Source organism: Bos indicus, chromosome 10 (assembly GCF_029378745.1).
Source record: "Bos indicus isolate NIAB-ARS_2022 breed Sahiwal x Tharparkar chromosome 10, NIAB-ARS_B.indTharparkar_mat_pri_1.0, whole genome shotgun sequence".
Taxonomy (NCBI): domain Eukaryota; kingdom Metazoa; phylum Chordata; class Mammalia; order Artiodactyla; family Bovidae; genus Bos; species Bos indicus.
The window spans coordinates 4,773,103-4,797,114 of NC_091769.1; the positions used below are offsets into that span (position 1 = coordinate 4,773,103).

The 24,012-nt window shown below is 37.5% G+C and overlaps 1 protein-coding gene across 4 annotated transcripts in view; it reads left to right on the top strand.

The window, feature by feature from the left end:
• The window catches only part of AP3S1 (adaptor related protein complex 3 subunit sigma 1), a 75,763-nt gene that overhangs the window by 12,321 nt on the left and 39,430 nt on the right, over positions 1–24,012 (top strand). For all 4 annotated transcript variants that reach the window (XM_019968034.2, XM_019968033.2, XM_019968032.2 and 1 more), the window contains exons 2-3: positions 18,519–18,610; positions 21,917–22,028. In XM_019968034.2, coding sequence (XP_019823593.1) covers positions 18,519–18,610; positions 21,917–22,028 — 204 coding nt within the window. The remainder of the gene's footprint in view (positions 1–18,518; positions 18,611–21,916; positions 22,029–24,012) is intronic.

The following is a 24,012-nucleotide window of genomic DNA, read 5'->3' on the forward strand; positions in this document are numbered from 1 at the left end:
CATGTACAAATTTTTTCTGTGGACATGTATTTTCATATCTTTTGGTTATGTATCTAGGAGTGGAATGACTAGGTCATATGGTAACAATGTTTATTAATTGTTTAAAGAACTGCCAGATTGTTCTCCAGATTGTCTATTCCAATTTAAATACCCATCAGCAATGTATGAAGGTTCCAATTTCTCCATATCTTCATTAATTCTTATTTTATTACATGTCTTTTTGATTCTAGTTAATGTGGTAGATGTCAGATGGTGTCTCATGATTTTCGTTTATATTTTCCTAATGACAGTGACAGTGAGCATCTTTTCATGTGCTTATTGGCTATTTGTATATCTTTGGGGAAAAGTCTATTCAAATCCTTAATCCCTTTTTAAGTTGGGTTATGTGTCTTTTGGTTATTGAGTTTGTAAGAGTTCTTGATTTACTCTGGACGCAGACACCTTGCAGATACATGAGTTGTGCATCTTTGTTGTTGCTTCTGCTTTCCTGACAGTGTCATTTGCGGCACAGAGGTTTGTGATTTTTAAAGTCTGTCTTTATTTGGCCACATCACCTCTTTGTTGCAGTACCCAGCCTTTGTTACCCTGTGACATGTGGGAACTTAGTTCCCTGACCAGGGTTCAAACCCACATTCCCTGCCCTGGAAGGCGGATTCTTAACCAGTGGACCACAAGGGAAGTCCCTGCTGCTGCTGCTGCTAAGTCGCTTCAGTCGTGTCCGACTCTGTGCGGCCCCATAGATGGCAGCCCACTTGGCTCCTCTGTCCCTGGGATTCTCCAGGCAAGAATACTGGAGTGGGTTGCCATTTCCTTCTCCAATGCATGAAAGTGAAAAGTGAAAGTGAAGTCGCTCAGTCGTGCCCGACTCTTAGCGACCCCGTGGACTGCAGCCTACCAGGCTCCTCTGACCATGGGATTTTTCCAGGCAAGAGTACTGGAGTGAGGTGCCATTGTCTTCTCTGAGGGAAGTCCCTAAAGGTTTCTTATTTTGATTTTGTCCAATTTATCCTCCCTTCCCCCCTCCTTTTGCCTGTGTTATTTTGGCATATCTAAGAAAACTTTGTGTAATCCAAGATCATATAGGTTATATTTCCTTTCAGGAGTTTTGTAGTTTTCTTACATTTAGGTCTGTGATCTTTTTTTGAGTTAGCTCTGTGTATGGTGTGGGGTAAGAGGTTAATGTCATTTTTTGCAGGTAGCTATCCAGTTTTCCTCTCACCATTTATGGACAAGACTATTCTTTTCCCATTGAATTGTCTAGGTACCTTACTCCAACTTTCCTCCCCCAATTTTACTTTGATTTTTAGTTCTCAGACCTTTCAGCTTCCACCACAGTTCAGGCTCTCTCTTTAAATATTTCAGACTCAGTCTATCACCTTCTCAGCTGTTTTTTACTTAAATTAAATAATAGGGTTTTTGCCACTGAAAGTGGCAAACTTCTTAGTATGATAGATGTTAATTTTAGAGTGTTGATAATAGTTTTCACATATTGAGTGCTTTCTTGTGCTAAGCATTATTAGTACATTTTTATATGTTGTAGGGGGAAACACCATTGAGTTCAAAGAAATTTAATAAACTGTCTGGGCAAGCGCTAGTATAATTTCTGTTGCAGGTGCTGTCTTCTCTCCTTGTTGGTTGGGATTTAGGGGTATGATGACTGCTTGTTCTTTATACACTCAGGCTAAAAGTGAAGCCTACTCACATATACCAAGTTTCCAGGCAGACTTCCAACTTGGGCGAGATCTGGCAAAAAAAAAAAAACCCACGTAACTGAATTTTTTTTGTTGAGGGCTTCTCTTTTTCATGTTTTCTAAATGTTGGAGTGCTCTGTGGCTTAGTTTGCAAATTTCTTTTCCCGTTAGGAAAAAGACAGTCTTTCTCTCCCTTCTGCATTTTAATGCAAAGTAAACTAATTATTATTCCTCATATATGCTGCTCACTTGGGTCATGCTCTGGTCCTTGCTTTGGCCCAGACTTTTCCTTCTGCCTCCAATATCAAGTAGCATCACATTCCTCCTTCTCTGCATTCCTGAATTCTGTCTGTTCTGTAAGTCCATCCCTAGATATATGTCACTTTTCTTTGAAAATAATCTTGCTGCTGAAAATCATGTGTTCCCCTTGGCTTCTTACAGTATTGAATATAATTTTTGTGCTGTTCTTATGTCAGAGGTTATCCCCTTTTATCATAAAGATGTCTATTTCTTTTTTGAACAATAAAAAAGGCAAAATATAGCATATGAAATAAATATGCTAAGTAGATATATTCATTTTATTTCTTGTTTTAAGCTCTTTTGGAAAAGAAACTTTCTTTTTGTGTTGGTAATTGTTGATATTCTGACATTCAGTGGAGTAAATGAATGCACTTTAAGAAAAAAATTATTTGTGGGAGGCAGGGAAGTGGATAATGATACATTTACTGTCTGATTAGGGAAAAGTTTGGGTTTTAAAGTCGCCTTTTGTTTGGGATATATGTTTAGAATCAAGGAAGGAACATAGAAAAAGGTAAGGTTTTATTAGTGGGCTACTGGATTTTTAAAATTTAATTTTCAATGTGGATTAAGAAGTATTAAAAATAATAAGCATTGTTTTCTTTATGTAATTCTAGTTGTCTTTAGACCGATGTAATCTAGGAGATGTGACTGACTGAAATGTATGTGTATCTTTTGACTTCTGTTATGAAACTGTAGCATTAGGAAATCTGATCAGCCTGAAGCAAGCTCCAGGCTTCTTTATGAAAGCTGTTAAATTAAGTTGATTTTTAAAGAAAGGGAAATTGTCTTTTGTCTGTAGAGACTTGATTTGTTTAATCTTAACTTAGACTTTGGTTGCTTGAATAAAATTTCAGGGCTTCTTTCTAGTATTGATTTTCTCAGTTGAGTATTGCTTGGTATTTTAAGAAAGATGATTCCAAGTAGCAGTCTTGAAGTTTGTATGAGAAATTCTTTTTACTGTTAAAACAGTGAAACGTAATTAAAGTTTAACATATTTAACCTGTTATTTGTTTATAAACAATAATGTAATGCAAAAAGATAACTTTTCTTAAAACTCCTGTACGACCTTTATACTATCATTAGAATTCTAGAGCTATTTAATGGATGATGACAAGGCCTCTAAATGAATATTCTAGAGTAAGTCAATGTTAATCCATGCTTATTATGTGCCAGCTGTTGTTTTTTAGAGCATTATGTGTATTAATTCAATTCTCACAACAACTCTGTGAGTAAATATTATTATTCTTGCTACCAGAGGAAAACTCAGGCAGGTAAAGCAATTTGCTCAAAGTTACACAGTTAATAAAGACCATATTCAGGAATAAACCCAGGTAGTCTGGTTGCAGAATCCATACTCTCTTCCCTCCCTTTTTTATTTTTAGCTTGCTTATCAAAGTTGTATACATAAGCATAGGTTATAGAATGTAACTGGATTCCCCACTGGCTCAGCAGTAAAGAATCTGCCTGCAGTGCAGGAGATAGGAATATCCTTTGGAGGAGGAAATGGCAACCTATTCCATTATTCTTGCCGGGAAAATCCCATGGAATGAGGACCCTAGCAGGGTCGTAAAGAGTCATAAAGAGTCGGATATGACTAAGCGACTGAACACAAACACACAAAGAGCTATTATATAGTTCTGTAGAATTTATTATGAAAAATAACATGCTCTTATTCCCCCCCTCCTGTAGGTACATACATTTATCTGATAACTCGGTGTTTATTACATGTCTCTAAATAACATGCTTGTTTCGTTGCCTGTAGGCAATGGGCATTTTTCACTTGTAGGCATGATCTGTTGACTTCTGCTATTGAAAATGATTATTTAGCTCTTTTTCGACCTCTCCCTCTCAACATCTGTATCCTTCCAATCCTTTCATAGTTATTTCATAATTTTGGTTAGATCAGTATTTGGTGTTTACATTAGTTTCTTTTGTGAACACCATCCTCATCTGAACCATAAGTCGATTAGTGTTTCCTGACATTCCCTTTTCCTTGAAGATACAGTTGCCTTTTCCTTTGATCTAATCTTTTGTTTGAAAGAAAGTTTACTTACCCCTAATTCATGTCTTTGTCAGTTGTCTCAGTTCTATACATTTTCTCTCAGTTTCTTATTCCTGAAGAAATCTCTCCTGGAGAGATTGATTCAAGATGGCAGAGTAGAAGGACATGCGTTCATCTCTTCGTGTGAGAGACCAGAATCACAACTAGCTGTTGAACAGCTATCCACAGGGGGACTCTGGAACCCACCAAAAAAAAGAAAGGAAATCTCTCCTGAAATCCTTTGGACCTGCTTTATGGCAGTCATGTTAGAATCTTTGTTATTGTAGATATTCATTTTTCCTGTTCCTGTGTTGGATCTCCTCTTGCTTGGTTATTTTGGTTTATTACCTTACCATGGTGGAACATATCTTCCAGTAACTTCTTGAGAAAGAAAGATCATGGGAGATATTAATAAAATTTTTTGAGACTTTGCAAGTCTGAAGAGACTGTAACTTTACATTAACCAGCAATAGATTCCAGCAATAGAATTCTTGCTGGAAATAACCTTTCCTCAGAATTTTGATGGCATTGCTCTATTGCCTTTTAGTTTCCACTATTGTTATCAAAAAGCCTGATGAAATTAAAAGTATCTATTCTTTGTGTATAGACCTCTTTTTACTCTCCAGAAAATACATAGACTCCTGTTTGTCTGCAGTTTCTTAAGTTTCACGGACCCTTGCCATGAATCTGTTTTCATTAGCTGTGCTGGGTTCTTGATGGGCCCTTTAATTCTGGAAATTCTTGTTTTCTGTCCTTGAAAAATTTCTCAGTTCTTTTTTTTGAATCTCTTTTTATTTAGCATTCCTCTAGATTGTTGTTCTACTTCTGTTATTCTTTCTCACCTATTTTTCTGCCCTTTGGTCCGATTTTTTGAATGGTTTTCTCACTTTATTTTCCAGTCTTTCCCCTGATTTTTAAAATTTATCCTCATATTTTTAATTTACATGAACTCTTTCTAAAAAATTTCTGAATGTTATGCTGTTCCTGTTCATAGTTGGATTATTTTTCTTACCTCACTAGTTTTAATGACATATACTTAAATTTTTTCTTCAGTCTACTTGGTTTATTTCCTTTCGGTTGCTTTTCACCCCTAGTTTTGTCCTTAGCTTTTATTTAGAGCTTTCATCGGATGTCCACTGATCTCTGGTCGACTTCTTTGTAAAAGTAGGATACGAAAAGCTAACTGGAGACCCTGACTCCAGGTTGTTGTTGTTCAGTCACTCAGTGTCCGACTCTTTGTGACCCCAGGACTGCAGCACACCACGCTTCCCTGTCCTTCACCATCTCCTGGAGTTTGCTCAAACTCATGTCCATTGAGTCAGTGATGACAGCCAGCCATCTCATCCTCTGTCATCCCCTTCTCCTCCTGCCTTCAGTCTTTCCCAACATCAGGGTCTTTTCCAATGACTTAGCTCTTTGCATCAGGTAGACAAAGTATTGGAGCTTCAGCTCCAGCATCAGTCCTTCCAATGAATATTCAGGATTGATTTCCTTTAAGATTAACTGGTTGGATCTCCTTGCAGTCCAAGGGACTCTCAAGAGTCTTCTCCAACACCATAGTTTGAAGGCATTGGTTCTTTGGCACTGCTTTTTTATTGTTGAGCTCTCACATCCATACATGACTACTGAATCCATAGAGGTTGTCTATATGAGCTTTACTTGAGATGGTCAGGCTAGGCAGTTTCACTAGTGTAACGATAAAACTGCTATAACAGCAATCTCCCCAAGTCTTTATGCCTAATACAATAAAGATTTATTTTTCACTCCCATTAAGTCTAGTATTAGTGTTCCTGATCAGCTAGAACCTTCTTTGTGGGCATTTATTTGTCATTCTTGAAATGGTGTCAAAGGAACTTCTGCATCTAGTTACCATGGAAGATAGTATAGGAATTTTTATAAGTGAGGTTTGGATGGTATATTTTTAAAAATAAAAAAAAAATTTTATTGACATATAGTTGATTTACAGTGTTGTGCCAATTTCTGCTATACAGCAAAGTGACTCAGTAATACACATACATTGTTTTTTAAAAATATCCTTTTCCATTATTGTTTATCACAGGATATTGAGTATAGTTCCCTATGCTATACAGTAGGAGTTTGTTGTTTATCCATCATAACAAACACCCTCTTCCGACAACACAAGAGAAGACTCTACACATGGACATCAGCAGATGGTCAACACCGAAATCAGATTGATTATATTCTTTGCAGCCAAAGATGGAGGAGCTCTATACAGTCAACAAAAACAAGACCAGGAGCTGACTGTGGCTCAGATCATGAACTCCTTATTGCCAAATTCAGACTTAAATTGAAGAAAGTAGGGAAAACCACTAGACCATTCAGGTATGACCTAAATCAAATCCCTTATGATTATACAGTGGAAGTGAGAAATAGATTTAAGGCCCTAGATCTGATAGACAGAGTACCTGATGAACTATGGACTGAGGTTTGTGACATTTAACAGGAGACAGGGATCAAGACCATCCCCATGGAAAAGAAATAGAAAAAAGCAAAATGGCTGTCTGGGGAGGCCTTACAAATAGCTGTGAAAAGAAGAGAAGTGAAAAGCAAAGGAGAAAAGGAAAAATATAAGCATCTGAATGCAGAGTTCCAAAGAATAGCAAGAAGAGATAAGAAAGCCTGCCTCAGCAATCAACAACAGAATGGGAAAGACTAGAGATCTCTTCAAGAAAATTAGAGATACCAAGGGAACATTTCATGCAAAGATGGGCTCGATAAAGGACAGAAATGGTATGGACCTAACAGAAGCAGAAGATATTAAGAAGAGATGGCAAGAATACACAGAAGAACTATACAAAAAAGATCTTCACGACCCAGATAATTACTACGGTGTGATCACTGACCTAGAGCCAGACATCCTGGAATGTGAAGTCAAGTGGGCCTTAGAAAGTATCACTACGAACAAAGCTAGTGGAGGTGATGGAATTCCAGTTGAGCTCTTTCAAATCCTGAAAGATGATGCTGTGAAAGTGCTGCACTCAATATGCCAGCAAATCTGGAAAACTCAGCAGTGGCCACAGGACTGGAAAAGGTCAGTTTTCATTCCAATCCCAAAGGCAATGCCAAAGAATGCTCAAACTACCACACAATTGCACTCATCTCACACTAGTAAAGTAATGCTCAAAATTCTCCCAGCCAGGCTTCAGCAATATGGGAACCGTGAACTTCCTGATGTTCAGGCTGCTTTTAGAAAAGGCAGAGGAACCAGAGATCAAATTTCCAACATCTGCTGGATCATGGAAAAAGCAAGAGAGTTCCAGAAAAACATCTATTTCTGCTTTATTGACTATGCCAAAGCCTTTGACTGTGTGGATCACAATAAACTGTGGAAAATTCTGAAAGAGATGGGAATACCAGACCACCTGACCTGCCTCTTGAGAAACCTATATGCGGGTCAGAATGCAACAGTTAGAACTGGACATGGAACTACAGACTGGTTCCAAATAGGAAAAGGAGTACGTCAAGGCTGTATATTGTCACCCTGCTTATTTAACTTATATGCAGAGTACATCATGAGAAACACTGGATTGGAAGAAGCACAGGCTGGAATCAAGATTGCCGGGAGAAATATCAATAACCTCAGATATGCAGATGATACCACCCTTATGGCAGAAAGTGAAGAGGAACTAAAAAGCCTCTTGATGAAAGTGAAAGTGGAGAGTGAAAAAATTGGCTTAAAGCTCAACATTCAGAAAACGAAGATCATGGCATCCAGTCCCATCACTTCATGGGAAATAGATGGGGAAACAGTGGAAACAGTGTCAGACTTTATTTTTTGGGGTTCCAGAATCACTGCAGATGGTGACTGCAGCCATGAAATTAAAAGACACTTACTCTTTGGAAGGAAAGTTATGACCAACCTAGATAGCATATTCAAAAGCAGAGACATTACTTTGCCAACAAAGGTCCATCTAGTCAAGGCTATGGTTTTTCCAGTGGTCATGTATGGATGTGAGAGTTGGACTGTGAAGAAGGCTGAGCACTGAAGAATTGATGCTTTTGAACTGTGGTGTTGGAGAAGACTCTTGAGAGTCCCTTGGACTGCAAGGAGATCCAACCAGTCCATTCTAAAGGAGATCAGTCCTGGGTGTTCATTGGAAGGACTGATGTTGAAGCTGAAACTCCAGTACTTTGGCCACCTCATGCAAAGAGTTGACTCATTGGAAAAGACCCTGATGCTGGGAGGGGTTGGGGGCAGGAGGAGAAGGGGATGGCAGAGGATGAGATGGCTGGATGGCATCACCGACTTGATGGACATGAGTTTGAGTGAACTCCGGGAGTTGGTGATGGACAGGGAGGCCTGGCGTGCTGCAATTCATGGGGTCGCAAAGAGTAGGACACGACTGAGCGACTGTACTGAACTGAACCGATGAACATAGGGATGCATGTATCTTTTCAAATTATAGTTTTGTTTGAGTATATACCAGGAGTGGGATTACTGGATCATATGGTAATTCTGTTTTTCGTTTTCTAAGGAACCTCCTGTAAGTTGACTGCACCAACTTACATTCCCACCAACAGTGTAGGAAGATTCCCTTTTCTCCATACCCTCTCCAGCATTTATTATTTGTAGACTTCTTAATGGTAGCCGTTCTCACCAGTGTGAAATGATACCTCTTTGAAGTTTTGATTTGCATTTAAGGAAGACATACATATGGCCAGTATTTTTTTTTTTTTTAACAACTGGCTTACCTGGGAGGAAAGAGCTCTATGTTGTAGTATTTGCTACATGGTATAAGTACTCCGTTATGGTCAGTTTCATGCTCTCAACATGATGTAGTGACATCGTGTGACGGAATGCAGAATTTGGAAGAGATATGTATAGTTGACTTTCAGTTGTGCCAGCTCTGGTATAGAATTCTGGGAGCTGATCAAAGTAAAGAACTAGGGATTTCAGCATCTGGCTTATTGACATTTTCTTTTTTGCCCCTGTTTTCAGTATGGCCAGGTATTTACTTTTATTGCTGCCCTAAGAAATGACCACAAACTTAGTGACTTAAAAATAATACAGATTTACAGGCACACCTCATTTTATTGCCCTTTGTTTTATCACACTTTAACCCAGATTTTGCATTTTTTACAGATTGAAGGTTTGTGGCAACCCTACCTCAAGCAAGACTGCTCCAGTTTTTCTAACAGCATTTGCTCACTTGTGTCTCTGTGTCACATTTTGGTAATTCTTGTAAAATTCAAATATCTTCATTATTATTTTCTTTGTTATAATGGTCTGTGAGTGATCATTGATGTCACTGTTGTAAATTTTGGGGATGCCACAAACCACCCACATATATGAGAGCAAACCAAATGTGTGTGTTCTAATTGCCCCACTGACCAGCCAGTCCCCTTCTCTCCCCCACTTCTAGGCCTCCCTGTTTCCTGAGATACAACAGCTTTGAAATTACAGCAGTGAATGACCTGATCATAGTCTATAAATTGTTCAAATGAAAGGAGGAGTCCCACATCTCTCACTTTAAATCAAAAGCAAGATGTGGTTAGGCTTAGTGAGGAGGGCATGTTGAAAGCTAAGGTAGGCTAAAAGCTTGGCCTTTTGCACCAAACAGATAGCCAAGCTGTGAGCGCAAAGGAAACATTCTTGAAGGAAATTAACAGTACTATTGCAGTGAGCACACGAATGATAGGAAAGTGAAGTAGCTTTACTGCTGATGTGGAGAAGTTTCAGTGGTCTGGATAGAAGGGCAAACCAGCCACAACATTCCTTTAAGCCAAAGCCTAATCCAGAGCATGACTAATTCTTCAGCTCTGTAAAGGCTGACAGAGGTGAGGATGCTGCAGAAGAGAAGTTTGAAACTGGCAGAGGTTCATTCATGATGTTTAAGGAAAGAAAGCTTAGTAACATGAAAGAGCAAGGTGAAACAGCAAGTGCCGATATAGAAACTACATTGAGTTATTCAGAATAATCAAGATGATGAACGAAGGTGACTGTACTAAACAACAGACTTTCCGTGTAGACAGAACATCCTTCTATTGGAAGAAGATGCCATCTAGGAAGGGCCTGGCATCAGTGATTCAAAGACTAGGCTGACTCTTGTTAAGGGCTAGTGCAGCTGGTGACTTTCATTTGAAGCCATCGGCCCTGGGATTTGGGGGATCGCTCATTTACCGTTCCCCAAATCCCAGGGCCCTGAAGAATTATGCTAATGTTATGCTAAAGTTGTGCTACTCTGCTTGTGCTTTATAAATGGAACAACAAAGCCAGATGACAGCACATCTGTTTACAACATGGTTTACTGAATTTATTTTAAGTGCACTGTTAAGACCTCCTGCTCATAAAAAAAAATTAAAAATTTCTTTCAAAATATTATTGCTCATTGACAATGCAGGTGGTCACCCAAGAGCTGTGGTGAAGATGTACGAGATTCATGTCATTTTCATGCTTGCTAATACAGTATACAGGCCACAGATCAAGAACTCATTTTGACTTTCAAGTCTTCTACTTTAAAAAATATATTTTGTAAGGCTATAGCAGCCACAGACAGTGATTCCTCTGATGGATGTGGGCAGTCAGTTGGAAACCTTTCGGGAAGGGTTCACCATTCTAAATGCTATTAAGAGCATTTATGATTCAGGAGAAGAGGTGATAATATCAACATTCACAGGAGTTAGAAGAAGTTGATTCCAACCTTTGTGAATGACTTGCAGGGGAGGGATTCAAGACTCCAGTGAAGGAAGTAATTGCAGATGTGTGTGAGATATAGCAAGAGAACTAGAATTAGGAGCAGAGCCTGAGGATGTGAATGCAGAGTTCCAAAGAATAGCAAGAGAGATAAGAAAGTCTTCCTAAGCGAACAGTGCAAAGAAATAGGGGAAAACAATAGAATGGGAAAGACTAGAGATCTCTTCAAGAAAATTAGAGATACCAACGGAACATTTCATGCAAAGAGGGAAACAATAAAGGACAGAAATAGTATGGACTTAACAGAAGCAGAAGAGATTAAGAAGAGGTGGCAAGATTACACAGAACTATACAAAAAAGATCTTGATGACCTGGATTATCATGATGGTGTGATCACTTACCTAGAGCCTGACATCCTGGAATGTGAAGCCGAGAGGGCCTTAGGAAGCATCACTACAAACAAAGCTACTGGAGGTGATGGAATTCCAGCTGAGCTGTTTCAGATTCTTATAAAAGATGATGCTGTTAAAGTGCTACACTCAGTATCCCAGCAAATTGGAAAAACTCAACAGTGGACACAAGACTGGAAAAGGTCAGTTTTCATTCCAATGTCAAAGAATGTTCAAACTACCACACAATTGCACTCATTTCACACACTAGCAAAGTAATGCTCAAAAATCCTCCAAGCTAGGCTTCAACAGTACTGGAACCAAGAACTTCCAGATGTACAAGCTGGATTTAGAAAAGGCAGAGGAACCAGAGATCAAATTGCCAACATCCGCTGGATCATAGAAAAAGCAAGAGAATTCCAGAAAAACATCTACTTCTGCTTCATTGATTGCCTTTGACTGTGTGGATCACAACAAATTGGAAAATTCTGAAAGAGATGGTAGTACCAGACCACCTGACCTGCCTCTTAAGAAATCTATATGCAGTTCAAGAAGCAACAGTTAGAACTGGACATGGAACAACAGACTGTTTCCAAATTGGGAAAGGAGTACATCAAGGCTGCATATTGTCACCCTGCTTATATACCTCATATGCAGAGTATACATGCAAAATGCTGTGCTGGTTGAAGCACAAACTGGAATCAAGATTTCTAGGAGAAATATCAACAATGCCAGATAGGCAGATGATACCACCCTTATGGCAGAAAGCAAAGAGGAAATATTTTTACTTCTTGATGAAGGTGAAAGAGGAGAGTGAAAGTGCTGGCTTTTCATTTTGTTTTAACTCAACATTCAAAAAATGAAGATCATGACATCTAGTCCCATCACTTCATGGCTAATAGATGGGGAAACAATGACAGACTTTATTTTCTTGGGCTCTAAAATCACTGGGGACAGTGACTGCAGCCATGTAATTTAAAAGATGCTTGCCCCTTTGAAGAAAAGCTGTGACAAACCTAGACAGTGTTAAAAGCAGAGACATTGCTTTGCTGACAAAGATCTGTGTAGTCAAAGCTATGGTTTTTACAGTAGTCATTTATGGATGTGAGAGTTGGATGTAAAGAAGGCTGACCACCGAAGAATTGATGCTTTCAAATTGTGGTGTTGGAGAAGACTCTTGAGAGTCCCTTGGACTGCAGGGAGATCAATCCTAAATTAAATCAATCCAGAATATTCATTGGAAGAACTGATGCTGAAGCCGAAACTCCAATACAAGAGCCGACTCATTGGAAAAGACCCTGATGCTGGGAAAGATTGAAGACAGGAGGAGAAGGGCATAACAGAGGACTGGATGGTTGGGTGGCATCACTGACTCAATGGACATGAGTTTGAGCAGGCTCTGGGAGATGTGAAGGACAGGGAAGCCTGGTGTGCTGCAGTCCATGGGGTTGCAAAGAGTTGGACATGACTGAGCGACTGAACAACAACAATATGATAAAACTTGAACAGATGAGGAGTTGCTTCATAATGATGAGCAAAGAAATGAGATATTTTTTGAGATATTTTGAGAGAGAATCTACTCCTGGTGGGGATGCTGTAAAGAGTGTTGTTAGGACAACAAAGGACTTAGAATAATTCATAAATTTAGTTGATAAAGCAGTTGTAGGCTTTGAGAGGACTGACTCCAGTTTTGAAAGAAATTTTCCTGTGGGTAAAATACTGTCAAGCAGCACTGCATGATTGCTCCTTTATGAAAGGAAGAGTCCATCAATGTGGCAAACTGCACTGTTGTTTTATATTATTTTTTATTATTTAATTATTTATTATTTAATTATTTAATATGTTTTATATTAAGAAATTGCCATTTGGGAGAATGGCATTGAAACATGTGAAATGTCATGTATGAAATGAGAGGTTCATATGAGGTTCAATGCACGATGCTGGATGCTTGGGGCTGGTGCACTGGGACGACCCAGAGGGATGGTATGGGGAGGGAGGAGGGAGGAGGGTTCAGGATGGGGAACACATGTATAATTTTTTTTTTAATTAAAATTGAATAAAAAAAAAAAAAAAAGAATCATACATACGAATAGACTGGTGGTTGCCAAGGTTGGCCAGGGGTGGGAGTTAGGGGAGAGGGTAGGAGTGGGAATTTGGGATTAGCAGATACAAGCTGGTGTATATAGAATGAATAAAAAACAAAGTCCTATTGTATAGCATGGCAGCTACATTCAGTATCCTATGATAAATCATAATGGAAAAGAGTATGAAAATGGATGTGTATATATATATATATATACACACATATATGTATATGTATAACCGAATCACTTTGCTATACAGCAGTAATTATTAGCATTGTAATTCAACTATACTTTGATAAAAGATAATTTTAAAAGATGCACAGGCAATCCCATGTCAGTGGAGTCAGGGTCTCCATAAACACAGGTCAGGCCACAGGACCCGGGCTGCCCAGAGAAGCAGCAGCCCCTCCCACATCCCTAGTGACCACCCATAGAGAGCAGGTTCTAGGTGCCTGGAGAAAACAGGCTGAAGTGATAAACCAAGCTATTTACTATTGTTATGGACTGAATGCTTGTATCTTCCCGAAATTCATACATTGAAATTCTAATCCACAATGAGGATTATGTATTAGGACATGGGGCCTTAGGTAATTATGTCAGGAGGGTGGAAGCCTTATGAAAAGTATTAGTGTCCTTATAAGAGGAGACACAAAAGCTCTGATCCCCTCCATGTGAAGATGCAACAAGACCACAGCCTCTCCAAGTCAAGAGGGAAGCCCTCACCAAATACCAGATCTGCTAGCACCTTGATCGTGGACTTCTCAGCTCCTAGAACTGTGAGGAATAAGTGTTTGTTGTTGCAGCCATGCAGTCTATGGTAATTTGTTGTAGCAGCCTGAGGGATCTAGGACAATTATGATCATGGCTGGCACTCCCCCCCCAAAAAAAAAAAAAAGAAATTGCCATAGTCACCCAAACCTTCAGCAACCACCACCCTGATCAGTCAGCAGCCACTGAGGCAAGACCTTCCACCAGTGAAAAGATTATGATTCAGGGAAAGCTCAGATGATGGTTAACATTTTTTTTAAGCAATAAAGTATTCTTTAAGGTATGTACTTTTTTTATATATACATAATCCTGTTGAATACTTAGTAGCCCACATTATAGAATGAACATAACTTTTTTATGAACTGGGTAACCAAAAATTTTGTGTTACTCCTTTTATTGCTGTACTGTGGTCTGGAAGCAAACCTTCGATATTTCCAGGGTATGCCTTTATATGCACCACGTTTGTTTTCTTTACGCATGGACACTTAGGTTGTTTCCATATATTGGCTATTGTGTATAATGCTCAGATGAACATGAGAATGCCTTTATCTTTTCAAGTTAGTATTTTCATTTTCTTCAGATAAAAACTTGGAAGTGAAATTGCTGGATCATGTGGTAGTTCTGTTTTTACTTTTTTGAGGAACCTCCATACTGGTTTTCATAGCAGCTGCACCAATTTACATTCCCATCAACTGTGCACCATGGTTCCCTTCTCTCCACCTGCCCGCCAACACTTGAGCATCTTTATTATAGTCATTCTGACAGGTGTCAAGTGATACTTCATTGTGGTTTTAGTTTGTATTTCCCTGATGATTACTGATATTGAACATCTTTTCATGTACCATGTGGCCATCTGTATGTCTTCTTTGGAAAAGTCTATTTAGATTTTCTGTCCTAAGGTTTAAAATTAGGATTCTTTGGAATTTTTTTTTTTTTTTTGCTATTCAGTTGTATGGAGTCTTTATATCTTTTGAGTATTAACCTCTGATCAGATATATGGCTTGCAGACATTTTCTTCCATTCAGCGGGTTACCTATTTTGTTGATGGTTTTCGTTGCTATAGAGAAACTTATTAGTTTACTGTATTCCAAGTCTTATTTTTGTAAGTTATTTTTCTGTTGGAATTTTTATCTTTTTCTTGTTGGCATTTACGTATTTTTTGTGTGCTAGGTACTATTCCTTCTGTCAGTTTTATGTATTGTAGAAATGTTTGTCATGTTTGTAGCTCTCTTAATTCTTTTTGTGATGTCACTTCAGCGTTAAAAGTGCCTACTTTTGATGTGATCAAATTTGCAAACCTTTTCCTTTATAGTTATCTTTTCCTTTATAGTTATCGTTTGTGTCTTGTTTAAAAGTCCAACAGTATTACGATGTTATAAAGGTATTCTGTATTTTTAGATTTTTGTAGCTTCATCACTGACATTTTTTTTAACTTTATACTTTTTATTTTGTATTGGGGTATAGCCAGTTAACAGTGTTGTGGTAGTTTCAGGTGAACAGCGAAGGGACTCGGCCATACATGTACATGTGTCTATTCCTTCGAAACCCCTTCCCATCTCTGCTGACATATAACATTGAGCAGAGTTCCATGTGCTATACAATAGGTGCTTGTTGGTATCCATTTTAAATATAGCAGTGTGTACATGACCTTCCCAAACTCCCTAACTATCCCTTTCTCCCTTCCTTCCTTCCCTTCAACCTTAATTTCATTTTCTTAGTTTGTAAGTCTCTTTCTGTTTTGTAAGTAAGTTCATTGGTATCATTTCTTTATAGATTCCACATATAAGGGATGTCATATAATAATTTTGCCCTCTGTCTTACTTCACTCAGTATCACACTCTGTAGGTCCAAAGGGTATTTCATTCTTTTTAATGGCTGAGTAATATTCCATTGTATATATGTACCACATCTTCTTTATCCAATCCTCTGTTGATGGACTTTTAGGTTGCACTGACATTTATTTTTAATCAATCTGGGACTGATTTTTGAGTATAATATGAGACCTAGAAGTTCACTGTATTGGAAAAAAAACAAAAATTTTCATCCTGGGACCATTTATGAAAATGCCCTTCCATCCCTGCCAATCTGTAGTGCATACTATGTTTAAAATTAAATTATTGTACTTATGTGTGGGTGTGCTTCTGGCTTCATCAGTCATTTTCCCTATTTCTGCACCAATATGTTATCTTAAATACTGTGGCTTTATAATAATTCTCACCTGGCCAGCAGGTCCTCTTATATTCTACTTGAGTGTCTGGTTATTCTAGCCCTCTGTTCTCATATATAAATCATATTTTGAGTTGTAATCAGGTTTTCAAGTTTATCTCCCACACCCATGTTGAAATTTTGATTAGAATTACCTTAAGTCTTTGGAGCATTTTGGGGAGTTTGAGCATTTGTATAATATTGGATCATTCACTCTGTAAACATTATACATATTTTCATTTACTTAGATCTTCTTTAACTTTTTCCAGTAAAGTTTTACATTTTTTCTTGCAATTATTTTGTTTCCTTTACTCTTAGGCGATGCATGGTTTTTGATGGTTCTTTTTAAAATTACATTTTGCAACTCATTCTTGCAGAAGTTTAGAATGGCAGTAGGATTTTTATGTAATGTCTTTGTGTTCTTATTATAACTGTTTATTAATTGTATCACTTCTGTGTAAATTATGTTAGATTTTCTATGTGGAAAATCTTTTCATCTATGAATGACAGTTGTGTTTCTTCCTATGAAAATAGGCCTTTGAAATCTGTTCATCATTTCCATGATTTTCTTTATAGTTTTATTTTTATCAGCCCCAAATTTTTGTCAGACATAATGTTTAGTTTTTCATGTTTTTGAATTTTATACTAATGGAGTGATTACATATTATTCTGGTACTTGCTTTTCTCCCCTACTGTAGACTGAATTGTGTACCCCCTACATGTACTTGTTGAAGTGAAAACCCTCAATTTGATTTGGGGTTAGGACTCTGGAACTTAATTAGGTTTAGATGAGATGATGACCACGGGGCCCTCATGATGTGATTAGTGCCCTTACCAGAAGAGATACCAGAGAGCCTATTCTTGCCGTTTCTCCCCATAAGGATATGTAAGAATGCAACAGCAGGTGGTTGTCTTCAAGCCAAAAAGATGCCACTCACCAGAAACCAGCTATCCTGGCACCTCAGTCTTGAACCTCTAGCCCCCAGAATTGTGAGAAAATACATTTCTTTCTGTTAGTTAAGTCATCTGTTTGTGGTATTTTTTAAAAATAGCAACATGAGCTCTGGTAACTCCATTTTTCCACATTAATTTTTTGAGAATCATTCATATTGGTGGGTATAATTTGCTTAATTTTTACTACTTATAGGATTCCATTATATAAGCATACTGTAACTTACGTGATTGGTGAACATTTGGGTTGTTTTCAGCTTTTTTTGTTGTCATTGTGGTATGGTGCCTTTATGAACATTCTTCTATGTGTTTCTTGGTATACAGGTTAAGAATTTATTATGTATATGTAGTTGTCAATATTCTACTGTTTTTGACTTTCAGAAACAATGGTTTCATATGGGTTAGCATTGTGCCTAAGAGTAGAGTGCTGAATTGTAAAACTTCTTGCCCGAGTGGTTATACCATTAACCTTTCCCCTGGTAGCACGAGAATTTCTTTGGCTCCGTATCTTTTTCAACATTTGATATTGTCATACTTTTATATTTTTGCTCATACGGTACATGTCGAGTTATTTCACTGTTGCTTTAATTTGTATTTCACTTCATAACTAATGAGGTTTAGCATCTTTTCCGGAGAAGGCAATGGCACCCCACTCCAGTACTTTTGCCTAGAAAATCCCGGGGACGGAGGAGCCTGCTGGGCTGCAGTCCATGGGGTCGCTAGAGTCGGACACGGCTGAGCGACTCAGCAGCAGCAGCAGCATCGTTTCATTTGTTTATGGACCATCATGTATTCTTTCCTGGGAAATTTCTTGTTCATGATTTTGCCCAGTTTTATATTGAAGTGTTCGAGAAGTTGATTCTTTTTTAACTGGGATATGAATTGCTTGGTGAATTTAGTAAATATTTGTTGAGTCAATTCTTGGTTTTAAGCTGTGCTTACATAAAGATAAGTAAGCTAGATAAACTCTTACCTCAGTTTGCACTGAAACTTACTTAATTGAGAGCACCAAACTTCTGTTCTCTCTTCTATTAAAATATAGATTAGCTCCATGAATTGTTTATAACACTATCTCTTTGTTTCAGTTTACCCACTTGTACAATGTACTTTGACTAGTTGATATCTAGTATCCCTGTTACCAGTGTCTATAATTCATGTGTCTTATATTTTTCTTGTTGGTTTTTGAAGCTGAGAAATAAGTTTTGTTTTACTGGAAAATATTAAGTGCTGCTTTTTTGTTATGTTTTTGCTTTTTTTTTTTTTAATTTTGAAATGTTGGGTTTTGTTTCTATTAAGATATAATAGGTTAGTTCTCCAAGGACTATACTTTTAAATGAATTTCCCAGACAGATTACTGTCTTTTATTTTCAAATTCTTATAAAACTGTTAAACCTATAAATTGGACTCTAACATATATGAATTATTCTTTCTCAGAGTGAAGATACACAACAGCAAATCATCAGGGAGACATTCCATTTGGTATCTAAGAGAGATGAAAATGTTTGTAATTTCCTAGAAGGAGGATTGTAAGTAAAGCATTTCATGGACATTTCTAATCTTTGACTGTATGAGTAGAGTATCACTGTTTAATTGTTTTATTGTAAAATTTCCTAATTTGATTAATTGGATCAGGGGAATTAATTGCCTCTTATATTAGCTATAAATCTAACTTAAATAATTTTAAGATACTTAATCATTTTCTTTTAAAATTTTTATAAAGGCATTTTATATAAAGGTAATATGTTCATATGGCAGAAATTCAAACAGAAATATAAAACATAAACCAAGTCTTCCTCCTCCAACTTTAGTCCTTCTTCCTGGTTTCTTGTGTATCCTTCTAGAAAATTAGTTTTGCACTAACATATAAAAATGTAAGGCTTCCCTGGTAGTTCAGCTGGTAAAGAATCTGCCTGCAATGCAGGAGACCCCAGTTGAATTCCTGGGTCGGGAAGATCCCCTGGAGAAGGGATAGGCTACCCACTCCAGTATTCTTGGGCTTCCCTGGTGGCTCAGATGGTAAAGAATCCACCTGCAATGTGAGTGACCTGGGTTCAGTCTCTGGGCTGGGAAGATCCCCTGGAGGGAGGGCATGGCAACCCACTCCAGTATTCTTGCCTGGAGAAACCCCATGGACAGAGGAGCCTGGCGGGCTACACTCCATGGGGTCACAAAGGGTTGGACACTACTCAGCGACTAAACACAGCACATACAAGTATAACATTAAAAAGTTTTACTTATGGGATCACACATGTATTTTGCTTATCATGTTGCACTTATATTTTGAAAAGCTTTGCATATAAACCCATCTAGAGCAATCTCATTCTTTTTAATGACTACAGAGTACTCCTTAGGGTGAATGAACTTGCTTTCATAAAAATTTAGATAGTATATTTTATTTTATATTATGAACAATTCTGAAGTCTGCTTTTCATATATTATATATGTATGTGTCTAGATAAAATAAGTTCAAATTCAGATAACAGACTTTTCTATTTTTAAAATGAATAAATAAAATTGCATATAATTAGTTTGCCAACTGTTATAAATTTAAATTAATGGGTTTCATGAAAACAGTTTGTTCTCAAATGGTTTCATAGATGTTCCCTTCCATGCTTATATGTTTAATTTCTTACCAGGATATTTCCTCACTGACAATTCAAAAAAACTCAACTTTAACTGAACTTCACTGTGAATAATTAGAAATTAGTCAGAGAAACCTACACTTTTCTGTATTGTTAAGGTAGATGATGTATATTATAAAGAATAGTTTTCATAATAGAGAATTCATTCATACCTGACCATAAATTACTTTTTATCATGTAGAAAGTTTACTTGCATTTCTTAAAAGGTTATATCATGTTGCACTTAAATTTGCAAATACACACATATGATTTTTTGCTGTTAACTTGAGGCCTCCAATTTCAATAGATGTGCCTGCTTTCTGTTTTTGTATTTTAATTGAACTTCACTTATCTTGCTTAAACTTCTGTAGTTGACTTGGGTTTGCCAGTACCATCATTTCCCTTTATTCAGTCTCTTGATCTTCTAATCTCGTAGGAAGTTTATCACCCAGCACAGTGTACTGCCTGCGGTACATGTGCAAGAAATTGATTGGTCTAACCAGGGCACTGTTTGAACCAGAAAGTAAGACTTGAATTTGTGATTATTCTTTTCAGCCTTATAAAAAGTAGAAAGTAAATATTGCCTCAGAAATGGGGCTGCACATCTGATTTAATCCTAGTGTTGTTACTAACAAGCTGGTTTTCTTGGTTAGGTCACTAAAATTCTTTGTACCTCAGTTTTCTCCTCTTACGTTAAATGAGATATTTGGACTAAGGATTTCTAGAATTCTGTGCTTTTTGTATTGTGTGTTACATTCTATACAAGAATTTGAATCAGTATTGTACTATAGAGCTTAAAGATGAAATTATAATAAAATGTGTTTATATTAATATTTTTATTTTCTTTCAATAACTTTAATTGCCATTTTAAAACGTATACTTTTTAAATACTCGGTCTTCTTTTACAGCAGAGCCAGGCAGAAACGTAAGGTGAATGGCTACCCTGCAGAGCCAGGAGGGGCCTGCTGTTTGTGCTCTTTGTCCTTTCCAAGGGTCACATGCAAGGGCAGTGCACGTACACACGCAGGGAGCCTTTACATTGCGTGCCTTGTCTAGATAGTAGGCGTTTGCATTCTTGTCCAAGATAATTTTCATTTTTGGTATTAAAGGATATAAAATAATAAATGAGTATATACTTAAGGAAATTGTTTCTACAAACTGGTGAATTTAGTATTACTTTTACTGAGTAAGAAATAAGGGCTTCCCTGGAGGTGCATGTGCAGGGGGCATGGGTTTGATCCCTAGTTGCGGAACTGAGACCCCACAAGCCTCAAGGTGAGGCCAAAGAAAAGAAATAGTTGTTATTTTCCTATGTCATCTTTGAATGTTCAGTTAGCTCTCATTATGTTTAGCTTTGATTTTTGTAAACTTAACTATGGAATAGCTAAACTATATTTAGAAAAATAAAAGGTGTTTATAATGATTCTGTATTTTTAAAATGCTGAAACTCCAATCAGTAAAAAAAAGTTTTTGGCAAAAGAATTGAATATCTCTTAACTCTTCTACTCCAAAACAAAATGTGCTTTTGGAGAAGAACTTGATAGTAAGTCTGTCCAAAACTGAAGAAGAAATGTCCTTTTTTTTTTTTCCTAGTTGATAATCAATCTCAAGCTCTGTAACTTACTGTGACCTATGGGATTAAATCTAGTAAGCACTTAAAAATGCACTATGGACTCATTTCTGCCTACTTCTCTGGCCTAATCATGTGCTTATCTTTCATTGATTGAAGCTTTCTTTTTCTTTATTGAGTATAGATATTTCATTCTTGATTAATTTGCTTTTTTATTAGTTTGCCTATGTCTGAAATGCTCATCTCTAAATTTTTCTTATCATTAAATGTCAGCCTAAATATCAACTCTTTTAACTCCCAATCAGAAAGTAGCAAATCTGTCGGTGTGCCGTTGTCCTGTTTTGATTCTCTAAGTAGTTCCTTCCACTTACGTAGTTCCACTTTCTCTTATTTGTTCATTGCTGCTTACCCACGCTCAGTGCCTGACACATAGTGAGTACTCAGTGAATAACTGAGTGAATGAACTGAGATTAAGCACTGGCATCTTTTACTTGACTTCTCTGAAGATAACAGCCATCTAGTTCACTTGATACCTTCATTTTATAGAAAGTTTTTAAAAAAATGATCAGTTTGCTTGAGTTAACGAAAATGTTTTTCAGTTTGTTTCTATAACATTCCAATTGTTTTGTTTTGTCATTTAGATTAATCGGAGGATCTGACAACAAACTGATTTATAGACATTATGCAACATTATATTTTGTCTTCTGTGTGGATTCTTCAGAAAGTGAACTTGGCATTTTAGATCTAATTCAAGTAAGTTAACACTTGCCTCTTACTATCTTAAAAAACAACTTTGGCATTTTTGTTTTATAAAACTTCTGTGTTCTTAAATTTTCTATAGTGATGTTTTGTTTGGTAAGAAATAAAGTATCCCATAGTAGATGTTGAGTGTGTAAAAGAAGTGTGGGGGATGTAGAAACACACAGACTGGTTTAACCTGATGGGAACTGACGACAGCTAACGTCTTTGTGCCCGTTTTCCTGTTCACGTAAGTCACCAGAGGAAGCCCTTTACCACATGTATCCAGATCTAACCCAAACCTGCCCCTTCCTGTCTCCTGCAAGTCTGCCTCAATGTCCCTGTAAACTCAAGGTCAGTTATCAGCAAATTCCTTCAGCCTCTTCTGTTAATATTGCCTTCCATCTTTTTGCTGTCAGTTAAATCTGGCTTCCCTGATGATAATACCTGCCACCTTCTCTAACAGTAGTTTTCTCTCCTCTTTTCTTCACTTCATTGAGCCTGAAGGGTGTTCTCTTTGCTTTTCATTACTTTTTCTAGACCTTTTTCTCTTCTAAAACATCTCCAGACTTTATCTCATGTTCTCAAACCATACCTCTTTCTACCCATCCTTTCTACCCATTGCAGTAACCTCTCACTCCCTATTCATGGGAGATTTTGTCAGAAACTTTCCGTGGTCTGAGATTTTACTCTACCTGCAAGCTAAAACTACCACGGTTTCATGGATGCTAACAAAAGATGGAGGGAGGGGAGTGGTGTTTCTGGTGTCGAAACAAAGGACTTTATTACTAACAGCAAAAGCAGTAGCCAGAGTGACAGCATCTGCTTTCACTGGTTACTCAAGTCCCAGTTCCTAAAGTGTGACTCGATAAGGTGTCTTTTCGTAACAGACACTAAGCATGTCTGCCCAAGTCCTAGAGGAAGAGAATGTCTTCCAAGCAAAGGAACAGTACCCTTTGCTTTGGAGGGAAACACTATTTTCCAAGGCGGTTGGCTATACAAGTTTGCTTGGAAAGTTAATCCACAATAAAGGTAGTTAGTACCTTTGTTCACATGATGTAGAGGAATGGAAGACCCATGGAGAATTGTCTCCAACAGATACTAGTTCTTAGTCCCATGACATTCACTCCAGTACTACTTGTATTATAATTCTTAGGTATTTCCACATTCATGTGGGTAATTCATTCAGTACACTGGTATCTTCAAACTGAAATTCCTCTTCTCCAATGAATTTTGCCTGTTATCCCACTCCAGTACTCACTTCTAGACCTTGTGTTTATCCAGACTTCGGTCCCTCACAGTTTCCACTCTGTGCTACCATCTCTTATCTTTTGATATCAGTTTCTGTTACTCCAATGGTTCTTTGAGCCTACTGGGACCCTCAGTCCTTTTCTTTGGTTGTTGTGGTTTTTTTTAGGATAAAAATATTTATTGACAGTTTTCTAGCTATAGTTATATATTCTAAACTATTCAATGTTTATTAATAAATAAATGGCAATTTTAGAAAAATAGATATTTCTAGGATCCTGTATTCTCTTCCTGTGTTTTTTGTCTTTTCAGTGGATCTTTGGGATCTTCTCTTTTAAATCTATCTTTTTCTCACTGTCCCTGATCCTCCTGATGTCTGACTTTCCTTGCCCAGCTTAAATTCCATGGTCAATCCTGATAGTCAGAGGCTCGCATATACTCAGCTTTTTGCCTATACCCACACATCTGAGAAAAAAAAGATAACCATACATGCTGGCCTCACTTTAAATTCATGGTCCCAGACCTTAGGGAGTCCTTAATGCTAGCCAGTAATCATATTATATTTCCCCGGTCATTTCACTCTCCCACACTCCTAGACAATGGCTGATACATTCTCCTCCTTTCTCAAACCTCTAGCACTTCTCCAGCATATAGCTTCCTAGTTTGTTAGGCAACCAGAAGGGAACTTCCACAGACTCTGTATTTGCATCCTTGCGCTCTGTCCTTTCTGTAAGAGATGAGTGAACTTTGC